At 37.1% G+C, this 24156-nt stretch overlaps 1 protein-coding gene across 14 annotated transcripts in view; it reads right to left on the bottom strand.

Annotated features, from left to right (window-relative positions):
• Positions 1 to 24156, bottom strand: part of ZDHHC14 (zinc finger DHHC-type containing 14) — a 111809-nt gene that overhangs the window by 32257 nt on the left and 55396 nt on the right. For 8 of the 14 annotated variants that reach the window (XM_001232231.7, XM_419692.8, XM_046939711.1 and 5 more), the window contains 2 exons: positions 21149 to 21309; positions 8075 to 8233 (listed from right to left, as the gene is read on the bottom strand). In XM_001232231.7, coding sequence (XP_001232232.1) covers positions 8075 to 8233; positions 21149 to 21309 — 320 coding nt within the window. Of the gene's footprint in view, positions 1 to 8074; positions 8234 to 21136; positions 21310 to 24156 lie in introns of all 14 variants that reach the window. The other 6 variants (XM_004935655.5, XM_004935656.5, XM_015284228.4 and 3 more) reach the window with 1 other exon arrangement.

Raw genomic sequence — 24156 nt, 5'->3', positions numbered from 1 at the left:
TATACTTTGAACCCAAATCAAAACACCCCTGCCTTCCCCCCCCCCAGGAAATCCAAATGGAACAGAATGAGCCTTCTAGCTTTAAGTTTACACTCAGGAAACACGTACCAAAGGTTTACATCAGATTGCACTCTAGACATTGAGCTAATCTTTACAAGACAATGCAAAGTGAAGCAGCAACATAATGCTGTGAAAAACCAGTCCTCCATTAACAAAATAATAATGCAAATGCATTCAGAATAATTATTCAGAAATAATAATGCACAAACGTTCAGAAACGCAAATGCAAGGGATACTTGACACATTTTACTCTCACAATCATAAAAGTACTATCCTAGAAAGTTTAGCTATTTGGCTGCATTTGTAAGAAAATCAGTTGCAACGTCAACTTATCCATGTCAGTCAACTTCGGTAGTGACAGACTAACACTGCTCTCAAAAAGAAAATGAACACACTTAATTTTGTTAATGAAAGATTTATTAGGAAAACATCCAATCATTGTCCTAAGATAGCTCACAGTAATTAAACTTAATTGTTACATAGCTCACTTCACTGCTACCTCAAGAAGCAACATTGACTAATGAACAAGAAATCCCATGCACAATAATAGTGACATTTTCAAAGGCAGCAGCAGCTGTTCAGAATGGCTGTTCTCTGGTAGGCAGTAAGAGCGTACAAAAAGAAGTATGTTATGCATACTATGCATGTGTGTATATATATATAAAAAAAACATTAGGAACCATACAGCTGCCAGACACACTCAATCATGAAGGAAGAAAGCTCAAACCACCTTAGCCGCCATTCTTAATTACTTTTCGAAATGTCATCACACCAAGTGTAAATATTTGGTCATTTATTTATGTTTCCAATGATATCCTTTTGTATTTTGTCCTAGCAATTTCTCTCTTTAATTTTATTCTGTCTTCTGAGACTTACATCATTTGTATGCTTGGGTATTTTGATCACCTCTGTTCTTTCAACCATATGCAGATAAACACAAACTACCACCTTTCTCTGAAGTAACCTATAATACTATTACTTCTTTTAAAAAGAGACTTGCCTTATTTCCCTGTGCTTTGGCCTAAGCATGACAGGAAAAAAAAAAAAAAAAAACCACAAAAACCAAAACCAACCCACCTCTGGCATACATACCATGCTCCCTAAACTTCTAAAGTACATCTGGTATACAGATGGAATAATCAATACAAATAATACTTAATATATGGAAGTATTGCTGCATGCTCCGTCTGTCTCCTCTCAGGTACTCTGAAAAAGTAGCACGCCTTCTACAAAAAGAGCCAAAGCCAATTCTCACATACAGTCATAGAATAATCAAGATTGGAAAAGACCTTTAAGATCACCTAGTCCACCTACCACCAATATTTCCCCTCTAAACCATGTCCCTTGATATCACATCTAAATGTTTCTTGAATACCTCCAGGGATGGTGACTCACATATGAAAACTAGAGAGAAAAACTGAAAAAGAAAAAAAATAGAAAAAAAAAGTAGCTAGCCTTGTAGTTTCAAATGTTAAAAGTTAAAAAGAGTCACTTTCCAAGAGATCTAGAGCTAAGGTTTTACCAGTTCAAGCACCCAGATGAAGTGAAAATTTGCTCTTTTCAAAGAAACATCTCATAGCTTTTTCTAAACCCAGATAACAGAAAAGAAATAGGCAAAGGTCAAGAAAGGATGTAAAGGCAAAAGGGGACATAAGGTAACAAAGAAAGATTGGTACAGAATTGAACACAAGCAAAACAAAGTCCTGACATTACGTAAATGCACACCGGTTAAAAAGGACCTGGAAGCCACGGGCAAGTGACTCTCAGACACAGTACCAGTGTTACTAAAACCAAACAGACAACGCCACTTCCTACTCTGTTTCCGAAGAAACTAGTGTTTTCCAGGCTCGAAGATGGTGGGGTCTGGAATTAGCACAGGGAAAAACTGTTCCCAGACCTTACTGGTAATGCTCTTTTTGTCTTGTTTTACGTGTGTTAGATCTTACGTGTGTTTCAGCCAATAATTCCCCATTAGAAGAAAATAAATTTACAACATTGGTGCTTAATAAGAGAAATGACTTTTTATAACAGTGATTTTTATCAAAAATCTGCTGTTTGGAATACTGCTGGGTACATGACGCATTGTATTTTCAAAACAATACATCAGTGTAATGTGGTCAGGATTAGAAACAAGACTACATCTACTGCCCAGGCAGAATGCTTAAGGGAAGCAACGATTTATCCAGAAAGGAAGTGTCTATTTGCTTCTAATATAGCATATTTTCTGGGTATGTTTTAAACAGGACCCATTTCTCTTGCTTATCCCAAACGCACTGCTTTGTCTTCCTTAGATGCTCGTTGACCTTAATCACCAAAACCACTGAAATATCCACACTGTCCTAGGCCAACCTGCATTATGTTTGACTAGTTTTTAGTCAAAGACTTCTTCATGTGCTCAAGGAGTTCACTAATAAACTGCACTCTTAGCTTTCCAATACTGGATTAAAAATGATAATTTAATTATTATTGATGTAACATTCAAATATGGTTTTGATTACTAAAGGACCAGCAGTTTTATTATGTTTTAATTTCAAGTAAAAAAGCTTGATTTTGTTTCTCTGTGCTCCCAAGGGTCTCTTTTCCCCTCACCGTAAAGATGCCCCCCCACTATAATGGCTAGTTGTTAAGAGAAACACAAGCGAATGAAAATCTAAAATCAGAATGCCTTTTCATCAACACTCTCAGAAAGCAACACACACAGTTTTGCAGTTGGATATAAAAAAGAATTAATACTCTATGCTAACTCTATACTATACAGTTAAAAAAAGTCATAAGAAAACAAACTAAGCTCAAAAACCAAAACACAATCTTCCCATTTTCTAGACTCATCAGTATATTTATGTAACACTCAACCTGTTCACCTGGAAAAACAAATCCCTCCCAACCCAATAAAATCTTGACACTTGACCTCATATTTAGGATCTACAGAAAAGCAACCATTCCTGCAAGTGAGAAGAATCCTATCCCCTACCAAAACCAAAAGCACCTATAGGATTAATGAGCACGGCCACCTAGGATCCACCAAGAGCTATGGAAAACAAAGCGTTAACCCTCCAGGGTTCAGGAAGAACTACACTGAAAATTTCTGAGAGCGTGAGAACATTCTGCAGGAAGTATCACTGCATGCTTGCCCTCTTCTTCCTTTCTTCCCAGGGGATCCACTCTGGCCATGGCAGGAAACAGGCTGCTGCACCAACTGAAATATCTATACAGCTTAACGTGCCATTCTCATGCTCATTGTAGATTTCTGGGGGAAAAATAATAAAAAAAAAAAACAACCCAAAAAACAAAAAGACCCAACAAGCTGCTTTCCTAGTAATCCTAATGAAAACATTTCAAAATCAAGCCATCTTCAAAAATTTGAGCTTTCAATCCTTTGAGTTGAAAGGATCTGACAAGAAAAGCTATCTTTATCCATCAATCACATAAGAATTTACATCACATTGTTAAAAAATAAAAATGGCCAAAGTCTCTTTGAGGGATTAAAACAGTGGCCCTCATTTTCCACCATACTGCTTTTCTGTCTTGATCTAAGCCAGTTTCTTTACTTGATAGGCAAAACTGTGGCATGTGAATGCAAGGAAGACTTTAGACACTTAGTTCACTGGACTATGTCAATTTACTGCTTGCTAATCATTATTCACTGTTTTCTCTTGGTCATTCTAGTTATTTATTCTATTTATAATTTCTATGTATTTATAATTTCTATTTATTCTATTTATAATTTAGGTAAATTGTTTGGAAATGGTGAATTGCCTCACTCGCCTTTTATTATAGAAATTTAAATCTCTACTTTCTTGATGAATAATTTTAGTCTTGAAATGACTAAAGATGTATTTTCAAAGTCAATTCAGAATCAAAATTGACCATTGGCATCATAGCATCAATAGTACAGCATCCCATACCGCATTAAAAACCTGTTCTCAAAACTCAACAATAACTAGCCCAGGCTAAGAATTTATGATTGCTGTGGTAATTCCTATCTTTAGCTATTGCGTTTATATGTACATTACTTTAAGTTTGTTTACATATTAAAGCAACATATGGTACACAGAAAGCCCTTGAGGGGCTAACTTCTAGCAGCCATTCACAAAGACAGTTAAAGAAAGCAAGACAGAAATACATCCAAGATGTCTGTCTGTGGGAAACTTATTTCACAAAATTTCTGAAGGCATTCCACAAAAATGCAACAAACTGCATTTGTATGAAAATCCAGATTCTTCTGGATGCTATTATGAAAACACTGTAGAGCTAAAGGAGTTTGAAGTTGATACTATATATAGAACACTAATTAGGTAGCTTTGGAAAATCATGCTTTTGTTTAAGTAAGCTACATAGCCATCTATGGAAAAATCATGACATAAAAATCAGAAACAAGATTAAAAATAAACAGATATGCTTAGTATTAACTAAATGAAAGGGGAAACATGAATAAGTTTTACAAGTACTCAAATATTAAAAATACTACTAAAGATTCCTTACAAGATGAAAAGCATCAATAGAAAATACTGAATGAAAGAGCTTCTCTGTCATACTGCATTCATTGGCCCAGTACCATAACACCGTTAGGCAAAACTACGAAGTTGTTTCTTCTGTACAGTGAGCGCTGATTTGAAGAAAAACTCCACTCTTTTACCCCATAGTCTCTGTACATAGTTTATAGATATAAAGTACAAGGTAAAAAACAATTCATTAACCTTATTGGTAAGTAGGTCGCAATCATGAGTTATTTAAACATCCGTATGTGTGTGAAACATGAGTATTTTTGCATTGATTTAGTTACAGTAAGGAACCTCAAAATAGTGACACAAGAACACTCAAAGCTATCGTACGATTTATTCACTAACTAAAAGCATCATCATATAGACAACACTAACTCATAGGATTTAAGTGCATAACATATTCTGATTAACTATACACTCTTGCACCATTAGTTTTTCAGAGTACATGAGCAATCCAACTCTCCTGACATCTAGTCTGCACAGAAAATTAGTTACAAATACTTACAGGTTTTCTCTTATTGAATTAAATGCACATGAACACATGTATGAAGATGCTTTAACTAAAAACAAAAGTAATGTAGTCTGAAAAGTCATAGTTAATTGTACATAGGTCACTCCAAAAGTAATGCCTCCTATTTATTTCCACAGAAACAACAGCAGATGCACAGAGCACAATAACACTATTTGATAGAGCTAATTCTTAGCTACAAAACACTTCTTCAGTGAAGTCATCATCATTAGCTATGCATTTTCACCAGTGATGAACAAGAGCCTGCATTCCACATTTGTAAAAATAAGCACCAGTGGAGGTGACCCACTGTTTCACAGCTGCTATGACAGCATTGTTGCTAGGAAAACGTTGCCCATGTAGTCCTGAACATTGGCCTGAACAGATGAAAGTTAAAAGGCACTAATCTAGGCTACTTGGTTGGTGTGGTAGGACAGTCCAGCCACCATTGGCAATGCGCTCCACAGCCTTCAAACTGGTACAGGTCCTGGCGTTACCATGTTGCAAGAGAAAGGCTGTCTTCTACTCTGGCATGATTCTGGAAGTTTGAGCCTTCAAGCTTAGTTAGCTTAGTCATAACATATAGTCAGAGTTGATGGTTTGCCCAGGTACCTGAACACCCAGAAGGATCATCCCTTTCCCATTGCCAAAGACATCACTTTACCCACTGAGGGCCGAGTCTCGAACTTTTCCTTCAATGGTAAGATCACACATTGCCACTCCATGGATTGTTTTGACTCTTGGCTCATAGTGGTGACCCCACATCTCATCACTGGTAATAATGTGATCCAGGAAACTGTCACCTTCAGCCTCATATTGGTTCAACAGGTCCCGACAAACTTCCATATAGTGTTCTTTCTATTCCTGCGTGAGCATCTATGGGACCCACTTGACACTAGGTGATATTCCAATGTTACCACTATTGTTTTCAATGCATTGAATCCAACACAGTTCCCTAGTCATATTCTGCCAATCAGGTGGATGAACTAATTGAGATGCTCTTTATTTTGTGACGTGACAGCAACATGGCTGCCCAGAATCTGGCTTGTCTTTTACATCACTGTTGCCACTGCTGAAATACACCACCCACTGCCTCACTGTGCTCGCATCCACTGTTTGGTCTCCATCAATGTCCAGCAAGCATCAGTGAATGTCAGTGGGTACCATTTTTCCTCGCATGGATAAATTCAATTCAACACCTTTGCTTCATACACGCTTCCATGTCAAACACCATTCTGTCAGACTGCCCTTCTGCTGCCACCTGTCTCACAGCAAGAAAACGTAGTGGAATATTGGTGGGAAGGTTCAACCTCTACTGCCATAGCACCAACATCTGCCTCTGACTTCATGGGCCAACAGAATAACTAGGAAGCATTACTTTAGGAGAAGCCATCACAATTCCCATTATAAAGGCTGATGGGGAAAAACTGCAGCAAATACATTCCAACAAATGAATTATTTGAAAACAAGCAACTTTAAATATCAATTGTGTAATAACATACAATTACAATCACAATCCTCTTACCTAAAAATAAAATAGGATACAATTACTGCTTGTACAAGACACTCACTCTGTCCCTTTTCTGATATATATTCAGACAAATTAACAACTGTTGCTTCAATACAGACAGAATTGGAAGACAGAGATTGTTTTTAGGTTCCCTCTGCCATCACTAATTCTTCTCACCATAGGCTTCACAAGTTTAGTATTAAAAGGATGCAATCAGAATACAGACAATCTGTAAATATATTCTTCACTGAAGTTTACTTTAAAAAGCCAAAACAGTATTTTTAAATAGGTTTCAAGATGTATCTGTAAGGGTTGCTCTTATTAATGCACTCTCTTGATGAGGATAACAGCCTCCATCTTTTATCTACCTTTTAAATATTTACATTTTTTTACATACTGGTCAACAACTGTATCTTCACATTGTCAGATTTGTGACAATAGCATCACACTGTAACATCCAAGTTATACATTTGATAAGATACTTTCACGAAGATGAGTCAACTGCAACATACTTGTCATATTCAACAGCTTTAACAAAATTTACGCAACCCTAATACGTCAGGAATGCTTATTTACCCAGGGAACCATCTACAGCTACCAACTAACGGCGCAGGGCCAAAAGGCTACACTTCTCACTGTCGTGTAAGTGGGCTCATTATATGAGTATCATCTACATATGAAACTACGATACTTCCAGTGACTGCTTTATATCTAAAAATATCAGTGCTGAATGCTGCAATTACATTTCTCAGCTGGAGACATCTTGCTACATTATTTTCTTGAATGCATAAGATCCAGGCTCAACAGTGTGCTAATCAGCTGCACTGAACTCTAAATGGGATTTAATTAACTATAAAACTACTCGGATTTGATTGTTGAGTTTTTTAGTTTGTTTTTAAATCCAAGTGAATATTAATCACCTTGCCTACCCTCCAAACAAAACAGTCATGAAAAAGACAAGATGTTCAGAGGAAAAAAACACAACCCTATCATCACAAAATAACCATAGGTCCTGACATCATCTACTTGCTCTCCAAATAATATTTCTCAGTCATTTCTTACTGATTCTCACTTCAGAAGTTTCTAGCCTTAAAACTGTTCAAAGGTACAAGTTACCTACAGTGTACATTCCCCTGTGTGATCCTGCCTTTGGAACTACGCCTGGTCTGAAATTAACAAGAGAAGCAGCTTGGCTGCAATTTAGTTTGAGGAAGGAGACAATGCTAAGATTCCTTTAAAGGTCAGCCCCTCTGCACTGGAAATTTCATCGCAGATACCATGTGGTCTCACTTGGTTTGGATGCTTCTTTGGATGCAGGATAGGAAAGGCACACAAGTAAGAGAGGCTTCTCCTTTCTATCTTAGCAACAACTTACGTATTAGGTCAAATCTACTCATCTCCTGCCTTCTAGAACTTTTAACGTTTAACAGAGTTTGTAGGAAAAAGGATGAACACAGCAAGTGTCCTCACAAATATATATATATATTTACTCACCTACGCAGTTATCACAAAGGCTGCAATGTGAGGCACGAGGTGGGCGGAAAATCTTGCAAGTAAAACAGTATTTTAGTTTCACTGTCTGTCCATTGATGATCACTTCTTTTGTTCTGGGAGGGGGGCGGTATCCTCCTGAACTGGAGCCATTTGCAATATCTAAACAGGGAAACACAATACATTAGGTTTCTGCACATAAGCTATGCTGCATGCACGTAACCATCCTTGATGGCAACCTACAGTTACAAGTTTGTATCGACTTCGCATCAATATACTTAAACTGGCTTCTACCCTTCTCATTCTCCTAAAATAAGTGCTCTTCGAGATAGTAAGAAATATAATTACAAACAGCATCCACAACCAACTAATTTCATTTTTTAAAAAAACAATGCCTAAAATAAGTTTCAGATGCTGAGAGCTACCTTGAACCCCAAAATCTTACAATCTCATATCCGCAAGCAGTTTGTGGAGAATACATTACAAACAATGACAGCGAGTTGCACAGTAAGGTGAAAACATAAACAAATGTTTCCAACAGAGTTTATTCATTTCAACCTTGAAAGACAAGTTTGATCTAAGGAAGATGTTCATCTCTGAACGTGAAAGCAGACTGACCATCAACTCATTTGAAAAGGAAGAGAAAACATTTCAGATGACAATTTCAAAAGCCTCCATCAGGACAAACTGTCTTAGGAAATTCCTTAATTGTTTTTTTTTTTTCTTTTTGAACTCTGCAATAACAAGAAGTTTGTAGAACATCTACAGCACTTGTCAAGAGAAACTAAGAAAAGCTACCTTTTAAACAGGAAATCACTTAAAATAAAAGAAGCTAACTTTTAGTCTTGAAAGCGGAAATAACAGAGGGTGTAGGCTCAATCTAGTATAGAACTTACACGTTTGCTTCAGCAACACTACCATTACAGCTTGGCATGCAAGTAAAATCAATTATTCTGAGACCTCTCAAAGGCTGTAATATAATGGAGTACATTCACAGATCTTGCTTTTTCAAAGTTTTAAATCTAACAGTGCTACTTTTACAAATCTTGAAGTTTGTTTTTCTGCATAAAAATGGTTTCCAACAATTCCATTTGGAAAAAGTGGTGGGGTTTGGGCTTCTTGTTTGTTTGATCTAAGGACATCAGCACTCTCTAAGGACATCATTTTTTTTCAGCTGCTAAAGGACAGATTAGGCTACACCACTGAAGTTCAATTTTGTCCTTCAAATTCTCCCAAACTGAGCTATACTCTAAAAGGTGAAGATGTACAAGCAGTACCTTTTTGTCAGTCTGAAATTGCAATCAAATCAGATCACAGAAGTGACAAAAATATATATTTTTTTATTATTTTCAGAGACGCAGAACAGGAAAAATCAATAGGGAAATGAAATCAATTTTTTTTGCCCATATGTGAATGCAACTGCCTTTTGAAGTCAGGGTCACCTTCACAACTATGTTTAAGTATCACTTTCATGCTGGGCAAGCATGACTGGATGACTACAAGATCCATGACTTGTGTTTGAAGTCAAATTATTACAAATATCACTCCGGGTGCCATTTCTGTGAAGTCCACAGGCATATCTGCACAGCCAACAAACTACACATTGTCAGTCTGGGAGGAGGTGGGAACCAGAATGCCTCCTACTCAAGAAGGCATTCAAATTAGCATCACTGTAGACTTGATAGTAAAGGTGCAATAACAGAATTAGCAAATCTAGTTTAGGAAGTTCTTATCTGCAACGTGCTCACTCACTCCATAAGCATGCATCAGTAGAAGTATCTATGGAACACCACTGCAAACTTGAGCACTGAAACAAGTAGGCCTCTGAGTCTCTTGGGAAAGAAAGTGGAAGAAGGGGGGCAATAGATGCAAATGAGGGAATCAGAATATGAGGCTACTAAGCATCACATATGGGAAAGAAGTGATGAGTACTAAAGAAACAGCTACTTAGAAGCAGCTTGTTAGACCCTGTCAGATGCTTGGTTGCACTGAATTGCAACCAGCTCCTGCACTGTTCCTGGAATGCTCAGTCAGGTCCTATGACCATGGAAGCAGAGGTTACTGTGTGGCTCCCATACCAATCAATAATATTGATTTTGACCTCAAGGCCAGTACTACTTACCTCAGTATTTATGACTAAACAAGTACTGCACATAAGTTACTAGTGTATTTATTTACATGCTGAAGCATAACTACACAATAAAAGTTGTTGAAGATGTAATATAATTATCTTAAGTTTCGTAACTATTTTTATGTTTATGCTGCTTAGAAGAAACTTACTACTTAAATGATGGATTTTGAAGCATTGTAGCAGGTATGAGAATTTACGAGGTCAAAAGGAATGACTTAATTTCTCCAGGTTACACAGGGAACCTACTTTTGTGTGCTTTCTTCTTCAGAACTAAGCTGAAAATACACTTTTCTGAGGGCGTAGCACAACTGTGCTTATCTGTTCAATGCTTAACAGAAATATGGCCAATTCCTAGATCCAAACAGGAAAGAGTTTCTTAAAAGTCTGGGGTCAATTCTCATATTTACAGTTTTTTTTTTTTTTTTTTTTTTTTTTCCCTCTGTATAACGTGTTACTAAGTACTGGGAAACAGTGAAATAACATCTTAGTAGCACCGATCCACGTAAGGCAATACAGTACTATTAGGGAAGAAAATTTAGGGGAGAAAACAGTACAAAGTTGCGGTTATGAAAATCCTCTACTGCTGATTTTAGTTGCTAACATTGAAAAAGGCAAATATGCTTCAACAGATTGTACTTTCAGTGACATAATCAACAGCAGGCTTGTAATACTCTTAGTCTTTATGTAAGTTCATAGACATTACAAAACACAGCCTTATGTCCATTTTTGACCATAAGAGTAAAGAAAGACTACTAAGTTCTGAACACAAATGTAGGTCATTAGCCCCAGTTATCTTTTCATTCAAATATACTTATGGCTACTAGTTCATTAACAAACCAATGATTTCCATTTGATATTTATAGTTGCATTACGTAATTGTAGCTTTCAACACTGCTTAGAAATGCCAGTGTACTGAATTTAATAACACTAACACTTAAAAGCTTCTCCTCCTAGAAAATCCTAGGTATTGGATATGTACAACCATTGAAAGAAAATGACTTTCAAATCACAATCAAGACCGTTTAGAAAAATGATCTTTTTCCTTAATAAAATATTTATTCATAAAAATATGCACAGCAATAAAAAAACAAAACAACATTATTTCCTAAGTTCAAGAAGAGCCCTTCTTTGTCTTTTTACTTTAACATGCTTTGGCAGAAACTCAAAAGCAACTTTCCTTGCCTCTGGTGCAGAAGGGAGACTACTGGCCATCCTGTTCCATTTGCAACACTGTTTTTTCTAAGAGGATTTCCTTCCAAACCAGTGCAGTGAGGTTCAAGTTCACAGGGACAGCCAATCCCAGCTCTCTAACTGAAGAAAATTAATCTCAAAATCCAAGGGCAAAAGCTGATGCAAACTAAATAAAATGAAAACTGTCTTGCTGATTTGCAACAGAGTCAGAATTTTCCCCACAATCTTAAATTGAATAATCAAACCCGAACTCAGCCATTCTGTTTATAAGCATTTTTTTTCTGGGTGCTATTGAGAGTAAAATCAAAAGTGCTTGGATTTAATCAAACTTATCTATCTTGAATGTGCTAAACATGCCTTGTACCTGCCTTGTCCTGGTCTCACTAATTTTCAAACTGTAGTCAGCTTCAATTGGACTGCTCATACTTGTGTTCTAAAGCAGACCAATCCTTAAATACATGCAGTTCCTTTAAGGCATAATAAGGTTAACTTCCACAGAACTACCCTCCCCACATAAATCTGTTTGACCATTGCTTTTCTACATTTTTCTTTTCCAATCCATTAGTGATACAGTAAGGCAAGTTATTTTGTAAGATAAGCATAGAATTCTCCCACTAATGGAGCTGCCATCCAGCCTTTCTGGTACTTTGCTGTGACGTATTTTACAACAACTTCCCTATTGCAGCATTAAGTGTCCATGCACTGAACAGGGCTCCAGCATATTTATTTTAGAAAAAACTAAAAAGCCACAATCCATATCCTTGTAGGACCAAGCTACCTGAACTTGCTTCAAGAAAACTTGCTTCACATATTTAATGGAGAAACAGCACAGCCTCATAACTTTCTAATACAACAACATATTCCACTTTGCTCAAATTATTCCATTCATTATTTATTGGGGGTGATGTTTAGATGAGACAAAACCTGGAATTTTGTATACATGTGACCAGGATCCTTCCACTCAAGCATTTTCTTTTTTGGTCAATTTTCCTACGATACTAGGAACAAACGGCCTCTAGAAGGTCTCTCCATGTCATCATTACACAAACTTATCAAGACCATATCATGCAAGGTTTGCCATTGTGATGCAATTTCCATCTTCAAACAATATGATTAGCAAAATTAATAACTATGAGTACTTCAAATGTTTCCTGCTGAGAGGAACAGATAATGCAATGAAAAATCTTCATGTATGACCTACAACATCTGAAGAACAATAACAAAAGCCCCGTAAGAATATAAGCTTCCTCTAAGAAAAGCATTCTCAGTGTTTAACTACTTAAATTTCAGCTATATGCTTAACAATAGGGGGATACAAGAAGAAAAGGTCTTTTTCAATTTATTATTATTATTATTTTTAAGTGATAAGAACTTAAGTAACATTTCTATGTTTCCAAACAGTAATTTCAGGGACAAACAATACTGGGAACCCGGCTTGGACAACCAGTAGCAGCCGCTAACTGCATTCCACACATAACTCTTTATCTGATAGCTGACAAGAAATACTGACCCAGTATTGCTCATACTTCAGGATAGAAGTGTTACTGTCTTGATTCTGGAAAATGCTGCACGCTATTTTCTTAAGAGTAGAACTGTATCACCACCCATAAGTCCAGGGTTTTGTGTGAAATGTATCTTCACTTCCAGAAACAGATGTAATTGTCAGTGATTTGTTGAAAGAAAGAAGCATACAGCACAAGAGGTTTCTGAAAGATTTAGCTGGCACACAAAAGTGTAGTTCTACTAGATTTTAAGAATATTGTTTAAAGCATGCAATACCAGGTATGATCGTCAGTCTGGTACCCCACCTTTGGAGAGAAAGGAAAGCGTACTCAAGTTGCATCTGTGAGTAGTATTTCTTAATACCATTGAGTAATTCCATGAAACACCTATGTTGTGCTGGCCACAGAGATTTAACTTCATATACTCTAAAGAAATCAGATTGTATATTTCAAAACAAATGAAAGAGGAGAGGAGAGCTGTGAAAAAGTTGTAATGTAGTCTTCAGCATCAACAAATACTACAGCCCAAACAAACAACTCTAAGAGATGTTACGCTGATATAGCTAATATTGAGCAGAGTTTTTTAAGGGGCAAGAAAAAGTGAGCAGAAACTGTGAATCACTGGTACAGAATAAACTGTGAGAATACACATAACTTAAAGACAGTTACTCTGAAGAAAAATACAAAGCATTTACATGTTATAGAAGGGCCTTTTTAAGGCTGTAAGGCCCTTTTTATTATTCACCTCACCCATTCAACACAAAGATAATTATTGTAAAAGAATTGTTAAATCTCACATGAATCAAATGCATAAAAAATTCTCATCTGTAAAAGTTCTGCTGAGTTTGGTTGTTCTTTTCCACCTTCATATTTAGAAGTATATTGTCCTGTAAATGTTTTCCAGTTTTTAAAGACTACGTGACGCTGAATGAGCTACAAGAGACAAAAATTCTAACTGCAAAGAGGTTTCAAAATTCCAAGTGGCAAAGGCTAGTGAAATTCAGTGTTGACAACGCAATGTCATTGGTACAGGACTAAATAAGCCTGGTTATTTTACTATAAATAGCCTGCAAAACAGTCACTGAATCTTTCAAAAAGTTGGAATTATTGTGGCCACTACAACAGAAAAGCAGCTCAATACTAAAATGTGGTTAAAAGCAAGAAAATGTGCTTGTGCTACTCTAATGCACGATGTTTTTTTATATTGAAAACTTATGAAATCCTACTGTCTACCTCTTAAAAGGAAATAGGAGAAATTGAACAGAAACAGATTGAAATTAGAAAAGAAGATAAACATACGGAAAGGTTCCATTCCAGCAGAGGTTACACAAATAAGGCATTATCAGGCTTGAGAAGAGATGACTGATAGAAAATGTGAAATTAAAAGAAAGAAAAGGCACAGGAACAACTCTTCAATGTCAGGAAAGGAACTACTTTTTGTTAAACTCAATAATTAGGCAGCACTTAAAAAGAAGGAGCAGTTCTTTTTGTCTAACTTGTCAAACTCAAAACATACAGCAGCGTTCAAAGTTTCATCAGCTTCAGTAAAAATAAGACATTAAAAAACCTTTATAAAAATTATATATAGCCTTGAACTTAGGAGTCCCTAAGCTGTAGGTTATGGGAAGCAACAAGGGTACAGCAGGGCACTTGTATTCTTTCTGTGCACATCCACAGCTTGTCACTACCATGGATTATACACCAGGCTAGGTGGACTACTGATGTGATCACGCAAGGCTGCTCCCGGCTTTCATGATCCTTTAGAAACAGCAGCCCATGTCAATGTTGGATGTTGCATCCAAGTAAGTTAGAGTGCTTCTTGAAATAGTGCTAAGTGTTTTTAAACTTTAAATGTACTGTTGTTACTGTAGGCAGCTAATATGCTTTACAGTAGTTTTGCATCCATATTAAGTTCACATAGAAGCCTTTTTACTGAATAACAGAAATCAACATTTTTTATGGTGAATTCATGAAACTATTTAAGTTGTCAGCAACACAAGAAAAAATTTAGGGTGGGTAGGCGCCAGCCATCTAGACCAGAGGAAACAGAGAATCCTCAGAGTTGGAAGGGCCCTTTACAGGTCATCCAATTCAACTCCCCTGCAATGAACAGGGACACCACAGATACATCAGGTTGCCCAGGGCCTGATCCAGTCTCACCTTGAAAGTCTCCAGGGCAACCTGTTCCAGTGCCTCACCACCCTCACTGTAGAAATTTTTTCCTTATATCTAAACTTCAATCTGCCTGCCCTCTTTGAGCTTGAAGCCATTTTCCCTTGTTCTATCACCGCAGACTCTGCTAAAGGGTCTGTCCCCTTCTTTCCTGTAGCTCCCCTTTAGATACTGAAAGGTCGCTATCAGGTCACCTCAGAGCCTTCTCTTCTCCAGGCTGAACAGCCCCAGCTCTCTCAGCCTGTCAAATGCTAAAAATGCTCTTTCCCTCACTGTCCTCCAGAATATAAGAAAGTAATAAATTAAACCTTAATAATCATCTGGGAAACAATTCCAGTCCTACGCCTGAGGGAACTACATAAGCAGAAGCCAGTAAAAATATGTGAATAAAGCCCAAAGGAAACAAAAACTATCGAGAGCTAGAAGCTCTATGTAGTAAGGATCCAAATTTAAACTAAACCCTGAAGCAATGGAGAACTCCAGGAATCTTCTGAGCTTGAAGAATGCCTGGAGCAGAAGCCACCGGCTGTTTTATTTGTCTGTGGGACAGAAAACCCAAAGTCTTGTTTGTGCAGTATCTGAATAGAAAATCCTCTACATGACCACCACATTCCCACAACTGGAACAGAGGGACACCAACAAGCAAAAGAACTTCTTGGAACAACCCATGGTGACTTGTTTCTGTGTCAAGGCCCCCATAACAAGCAGCACACTGTTAGGGCACTGCCGTCTGACTTATCTGTCTAGGTTTTTATTATTCATGGAAAATTTATCTTCTCTTTTTGGATTCTTTTTGCATCTTCATAAGCTCTCTGAAGCTTATACAAACAGGATTATGAAAATAACGCATCTAAGCCATTTTTTGTGCCAACTAGAAAGTATTCAAAATACTTCATCCTTTAAATAGGGACAAGAACACATCCAGATAATATTCATAGCCTGTTTGCATTTCTGCCACTCTATAGGAATAAATAATTATATTGCACATCATAAAATCTCTAAAGTGACTATTACACCAAAGTCAATTCAAAAGTCATAGATACAAATAAGAATTGCATATTTGGATACTGGATATAAACCCTGAAGTATTCATTTACTGTGATTAAATTGGGGAAATCCCTTAACAAAAGCATATTTAAAACACGGTCTACAAAATGCTCATGCATTTCACAAAATAGCTGGATATAGTCCTGAAAAATACCTGTCACAGCAAGATAGCTAAATCCTAATAGCTACAACTTCAACAACTGGTTTGCAATCTCTTTTTGCAGACCACCATCATTATCTTTATATGCAATTACTGAAAAGGTGCATTTCCATTAAAAAGCTAAGCTGCTTTACATAAAAAGAATAGATTATACAAGTTTTTGTTCTGAAAATCCCCCCCCCCCCCAACTGCACCATCATTATTATTTCCAACAGATAATCAGCTAGTAAATTCCAGCAGCACCTTCATTAATGGATTTTAATTTCAGTTTTCCTAAGGGTCTCAAGAAATTCAAAGAATGACAAATGAAAAAGCTCCTACAGAGATGGCAGGTAACACAGGACAGCACCTAAATACTACTATTTTTTCCAGCTTTTCTTACCGTAAGATTTTATTACTTTTGAAACAGCTTAAGAAACTATAGGCAATATTTTTCTACAGTTAAACTGTCAGCCATCAGTGTAGGTGGCCTAATTTCAAAGGACCAGACCTGACTTTCTCTACTAAACTGAGGACCGCTTGCTTTTATACAGCACACTTGTTTTTCAGCAGGAGAAGCAATGACACTGTTATACTTACTTTAATCAGAACTAAGATGGTTTCCCTCATCTAATGTATTTTTCATCACATACAGCTTCTTACAAGGATCTCACATTATAGCAGGACTAAATTACTCTCAGTACTTTTCATCAAAGAAGAAACAAAACAAAACTGAAGACCAGCAGTAAGAAGTGCCATGACATGACTGCAGATGGCTTCTAACCAACCGTGAGGTCCTATCTTTAGCCAAGAAATATATCTAAAGAAATGTAGACATTTGTGGAGAACATTTTTAAGAGCCTTCAGATATTCTACCTCACAACACTTTATCATTCACTTCATCAGGGAAAGGATTATGGAAAGAAAAATTAATAAAATTGCATTTTCTCTCTGAAGCTTTACTTTATTAGTTTGGGAAATAATAGTGTTACGACCATGAAAATGCAAGGTTGTGCCTCCCTTTTAAAATATTACTACCTCAGAGTCGATACAGTAGTAATTTTCCATTTTGCTGTATAAACACAGACTCATGCATATTATTCTAGATTTGTTAATATAACAAACGAAAGAAAAACAGTTGGCCAATGGGCTCAGACAAATGTCTTCCCTTCTCCTAGTACTGTTTTAAAACACGCTTTGCAAGTGCAGGCTTCTGCCCAGCACCCTCCCACAGTGCTGCAGCCTCTACCTACTGAGAATCTTTTCTGATGAGGCACTGCAGTGTCCCACCCAAAGTTGCCTTTCTGAAAAGGTAAAAGGCCAACTTACGTGTGGACAGCCAAGGCATTTGTGTAAGTCGGCATGCACGTGTGTTATGCAGGGGGAACAGATGAAGACTAAATTCGTTTCTAAACCATCACTTAAAAATCGCTATGATTTCATTTTAAAATTACTTTTAATGTCAAATTTGATACAGATTGAATTTAAGTGCAATAAACAACTTTTATTTTTTTAATTTTGAAATTATCCTTTTTTTTTTTAATTTAGAAAGCAGCACTGTTTCCTTTATGATAGACAAATCAGGTATGATAAGCATCTACTCTGATTCTTTGGAAACAGCTCAGATGCTATTACTCATCATCAGGAAAGCAGAGACCAGGATGATGACTGGCAAATGAAGGCTACTTGCACTTCATTGCAATGAGAGAAAAAACAGGACTTCTGGAACTGCCGGCGTGAAACAATCAGGAGAAGCTGTACTAGCAGACTTACAGAGGTTTAACAAATTTACGTTCTTACGTAACAATCTTACGTTCAAGGGAACGTGTTCCTTCTTAAGGAAGGTTAGCCAATTAGAAAGACATTCTTATAATTTTAGGTATCTAATAAAAATATTTACATTGCCAATCACAACTTTTTACTGGGTACTGAAGAACGCCCTGTGCTCTCCAAATACTGCATTACTAAAACAAAAAAGACTATACAATGGTCACAGAAATTATAGAAGTTCCACAGGAAATGCAATTTTAAAATGCCTTTTAAAAAAAACAAAAACAGAACTCTACATCTAAAAAATTGCAATAGTTTCATTATGCAAAGAAGAAACATATCTGCCTGAATTCCATCCTCTTTCCAAAAATTTCTACATAGAATAACTTTATTGAGAAAAATCTGGTGGGGGAAAGGAGAATGGAGAAGGGAATTATCATTTTCCCCCACATGATCACAAATAGTTCTGAGATGGTTTTTTGCATCACTTGATTCTTTCCTTCCCATCTCTGAATGTAATGCCGTTATCTTTTGTAGCAACTTACACTTACTTCTGTGTAGCATATTCTATAGTCAGTATTTGATTCTGCAGTGATAGCAGTGCCAAAAGCTGAAAAAATAAGCTCTCAAGTCAGCCTTCCTCAGAAATTTGTTAACTTTCCCCAACATGAATTTGAACTCTATCATCCATTTTCCACATATCTGGGTTCTGTGAATATTATAAGTTCTTCTATTACACAAAAGAAGACTGGAATCATTGTATTTGAACACAACTCCAGTTTCTCAGTACAAACACATTCCACTACAGTGACAACACAGTTTCACAATGTTCCTCCATTTCTGATTTTACTTCTTTACGAACATAAAGACCAGGCTGACCAAAGATTTTTTTTGTTTTTGTTTTTAAAAACAATGCTAAGTGCCAAATCCCAATTCATCCATTGGGACTGAGCTATGTGGGTCATCTAGAATCTAACAGTGTACTTCTGTGCATCTTATGTACAGTATGGTCCTTGCCCAAAGCTAAGTCATGACTGACCAAATGCAACCTTTTGCCCTTGTGGCCATGTCAGATGGCTCCAGACTGCACAATTAGTCCAAGTGAAGAGAAAAATCAATACAGGTTTTCTTACAGAAACATGACTGCCAATAGAATGCTCTGTTGGCATTGAAAGCTATTCCAGATCCACACAAATTGGTGAACTACATGCATCATACTTCACAAATGCACGGTAAAAAAAAAAAAATCCTTCTTGAAGTTCAACAAACAAGAGCTGCTACGTGATTACACAGCTCCAAAAATCTCAAATCTATGCAAAGGATATACGGAACAAGTAAAAATAGCTGCTGCACGTAGTACGTAGCAAATGCATTAACTTTGCTTCACTGAAGCATACTAAATGCTGTTTATGCAGACACCTTTATACTCTATGACTTAGCATACTGTAACAGCTGTGCTCAGAACACTCCAACCCTGGTGAAATAATGATCTTGCTGTAGTGACAACCAATAAACTCATCACTGTATTTTGAAATCCTACTTCTTAAAATAATCCATAACAAAGACAACATGTGCCTTTCCAGAAGGCACTCAATCATCACTCTTCTTCCTCCAACAGCAATTTTCTGAAACTGAGCCTTCAGGATATATTTTTTAAATAATGAAACCACAAGATTCAAACAACTGCTAAAATATGAAAGCTGTTAAAAACAAATTTGTTCCCTTTCCTCTGAGTTCAAGATTCAAAAAGGTCTCAATTAATGATTTCAAGTCATCAGCTTTTTTGTTTTACCTTAAGAACGCTCCTTTGTCCAACAGATTTCCTAAGTGGAAAGTATAGCTTCAGGATCTCTACATCATGTCTGCATTCAAGTTTAAGCAAACAAATGCAACGTTGATATGACATTTTGCTGTTTTGACTATAATTCTCTTATTTCCACTCACCGGCATGGTTCAGTGACATATTCATACCGATCACATCTGCTTTCTGAGGAAATTAAACCAGAACTTCTCCTCCATATATACACCAAATCAACACTACTCCATAAAACAGTATATCCAAACCAATGACTTTGCCCATCAGTCAGTTTCACTAATGTGTTGTGTAGAATATTATCCTAGAGAACCAGACAAAAACTTTTATGAAGTAAACCCCTCAAATTCATATATTAGAGATGTAGGAGTGTTGGCAACAAAAGCTTTAGCTTTTGCTTTTACAGCATTAAATTCCTTGTCATGGTACACAATCCTCAGACAGCACTAAACACTGTAGTGTACAAACGCTAAGGACCATATAGGTACACGTCCTGTGCTTGCATATGCCTGTTACACATCTTTTCAATTATATGAGTGAGGGTCTCTCTGAAACAACTTCAGAACAAATTATTTCCAATGGCTATCGTTTTGAAGTAGACATAGCAGCTGTTACTAAGCTTTACTTGCTTAGTACAAAAATAAGCAAATACTGTTTATGAAGTAGCTCTGCAAATTTATCCCGTGTTTTCTTATCTAGATAGCATCTGCTATTTAGTTCATCTATAGCTGTAGGAATTCCACAATTAGAACTTAGTTGACAATTTTCTTGACAAATGATTAAAACTCCTTTAATTGTGCCAGCTTTAAACAGATAAAAAATACATACTATTAGTTACAGAAGTACAGCCTTCCCCTGACTCTATCAAATTGCAACACTGTACATTAATATAGGCTTATCTGATCCTTTCACAATATAATTAATAATCTAATTAAATTCCTTTAAACTGTGAGGACACGTTACTTTAAAAGATGTACAATTCTATAACCTTTGCAACATCAGCTTTCTTGTCAAAAACACTTCAAAAATTCTCTTGCACACTGTAGCGAGAGTTCTACAATGCCTGCTGAAAAATATTCAGGGTAATAACTATCACTCTCCAGGGCCAGCATTCTGTTTGCTGTCTTTTTGAAGAGTTGATCAACCGCCTTTCCACAGGAATCACTGCAGTGTCGTTGGACATGGCAACTCCCAAACAATTACTGTGGAAAGACAGGAGTAACTTCTCCCAGGAATAGAGCAGCACATCGCCTTCACATAGCACATAAACCCTTGGGAGGAAAGCGAGGAGAAAACAGACCTTCAGTGTTACCTATTTGTCTCTCTAGATCTGCTGCTTCATCTGGTGTTGCACGTGGGAGGACACCAGGATCACTGAAACTAGTACGCAGCAGGGTCCCCATCACGAAAAAGAAAAGTATCCCACCAATTGCAGGTATAGCAGGTGTAATCTTCTCTGATAAATATGGACAGCTGGAAAAGGAAAAAGATATATTAAACAATCAACAAATGATTCAAATTGTTCTCAAAAACTGTTTACCATTATAAATGTGTATCGAGAATTCACTTTTTCAAGCAGATACATTTTTTGGAACATTTGTGAAAGCTGAAATTTCTTCTTTACGTGTTTATGACACTTCTGAAATTTCTCAATCTGTGTAGTAAAGTAAGGCTCCAAACAGCACAACAGTGATTTACACTAATGTGTAATACGTGCATTTACATAAGAAAATATTTTTCTTACAGGATATTTTGAGCTCACATATTTAGTCATCTACTGCTCATTTACATGAAGGAAATATGGAGGGGGGGAGACGTAAACTAAAAGCATTCTGAAATGAAAACTAAAGCTGTTAACATGAGGAAATAATCTATGCTAAAGACATTAATCTATAAAGTGAAAAGGTAGTTCATCAAAAAGAAAGTGCTTAAGAACTTACACCTGTGGCACATTCCTCCAGCAGCTTTACTATATACCAATATTCTACAATACAGTGGATGGTGTCTCAAAGCCTACTGATACTCTAAATCCATTTCTTGCAGCTGAATAAACTTATTTACTCACTTGCAAAGTAAGGTAATTATAATGATAGTGCACTGCTGGTCTAGGGCAGCGCTGACAGCCCTTTACCAGCACCAGCTCTGTAGTTACCAGATTTACAATATAATTGCAGGCTTCAGGATTACAACATAGTCAGTGATTTTCCTCTATATTTCACGTGTAATAAAACCAGAAAGGACAGAAGCACTGCAATCTAAGCAACACAAAATATAAATACCTCATTATGGTTGTGCAAAAGGTTATATGAATGCTCAGATGTGGCACAGTATACCACTGGTTAATCCAAATCATTGCAATAAGCTCTGTGGGGTCATCTCAGAAAACACAGACTGAAAACTCTCTTCATAGCTCTTCCATTAGGCAGAGCGGGCAAAACACAGATTGCTTCATGTATTTCTGATGCTTGCATGAGAAGTCAAAACATAAGCCTAAAACCAATAAGTTCTAGGCCTTAGGGCTTTGTCTACAGTTTCTAGGTATCAATCAAGTTTAATTAACACAGTCTTCTTTACTTCTGCAGGCTGCCTTAAATGATGACTCAGATGTGCCAGCTTTTACACCATGTGTTATCCTCACTGGGATGTTAACTCTGAGGAAGCAATGACAATGTCAACTCCACTGCTATCACTTCAGCTGACAGGATGGGGATGGAATGGAAATGCTTCTCCCACCAGCTACAGCATACCAAGCATTGATCACCCTGCACAACCCTATTCAATGCACTTAGCTATTTCATTGAACACAGTGTATTTAATGGATGCAGCAAATCAAAATGCATTACAAAGCACATCACGTCACCCCTGTGATAGATAATCCTTTCAACCTACATGAATGTACTATTACCAGCATAACACTTTACAAAAAAATTAAAAAGCCTACCGGCTCTGAAGAAAAAAAAAATAAGAATGTGGAATCTGGTTTCACAGACAGAAAAGAGTGTTTAAATGCTTGGAAATACTTCAAAGTGCACACTTCTCAGAAACCCATTTTCAAGACCTAGATCCCTGAAATCAGAGCGAAAGGAAGCAGCAAAGCAGCTGGTATTTGTAGGCCTCATTTCCTTACTGTCGGAGAAGACAGTCAGAAGGAACAACCAAACAGAAGCTTTCACAGCACACAAATGTTGTACTGCTCAATTTATTTCTTGCCACAAAGGATCACTGAAATCAAAACTACTATAATATGCTCAGACGAGAGTACAAATATGCTCTTGCAGCGTATCCTTAGAAGAATTAGAGGGACCATGTATGTTAATGAAAACTAAATATAGTAGCATTATGATTCTTGTATTGCATTATTCATTACACATGCCAAATGAACTGCAACTGTGCTGCAAGAGCTGTATGTGTATGAAAGGCACCAGGAGGTAATCACAGGGTAGCACAGTAGGTGCAATACAGTTTAGATACTGACTTAAGAACAGCAGTATCGTCCACATAAGCAACTTACACTTAAACATCTCAGTGATATACAAAGAATGGAAACTGAAAAGCCATCGCAACAGTAAAGTGTTTTGTTTTACCCATTACATCATACAGAATTGGTAGAAGAAACCAATTCCTCTGCTGAAATACTGTAAAAGCCCTGCACTGCTGTAAAGGGATGATTTCACTACAACAGTCTATGTCTTACTGAAACTACAGTTCATCAGCGATAACAAAACATTCCCAAAGCTCTGTGCACTTTTCACCAAATAGTTCGATAATCTGTTTCCCCTTAAGTGTGTTTTCAGAGCGTTAACACTCTGAATGTTACAAACTTGACTTGGAATCACTTCAGCAGTTTATGCCTACAAAGAAGATGAAAGATGTGACCTTTGGCAATAATAACCATCTGTGAAGAAATACAAAGACAGATGATGAGAGGTAATGCGCAGGACAATCAGGGGATCTGACATAGCCAGCATACATTCATGAAATTCTGGTCCTGCTTCTGACCATATTGATCTCTTTCTTTGACCAGATGACCTGCCTTGTGGATGAGGGAAAGTCTGTGGCTGTAGTCTACCTAGACTTCAGTAGGGCCCCTGACTCTGTCTCACGCAGCATTCTCCTGAAGAAGTCGGCAGCCCAGGGTTTGGACAGGTGCACTCTCCACTGGGTTTAAAAAAAAAAACAAACAAACTAGCCAGACAGCCAGGCCCAGAGAATGGTGGTGAATGGAGTTAAATCCAGCTGACCAGGTCACGAGTGATATTCCCCAAGGGCCAGTACTGGGGCTGACCCTGTTTAATATCTTTACTGATGATCTGGACAAGG

This window comes from Gallus gallus, chromosome 3 (genome assembly GCF_016699485.2).
Source record: "Gallus gallus isolate bGalGal1 chromosome 3, bGalGal1.mat.broiler.GRCg7b, whole genome shotgun sequence".
NCBI lineage: Eukaryota > Metazoa > Chordata > Aves > Galliformes > Phasianidae > Gallus > Gallus gallus.
The sequence above is the reverse complement of the archived record's forward strand: the minus strand, read 5'-3'. Positions and strand labels throughout refer to the sequence as shown.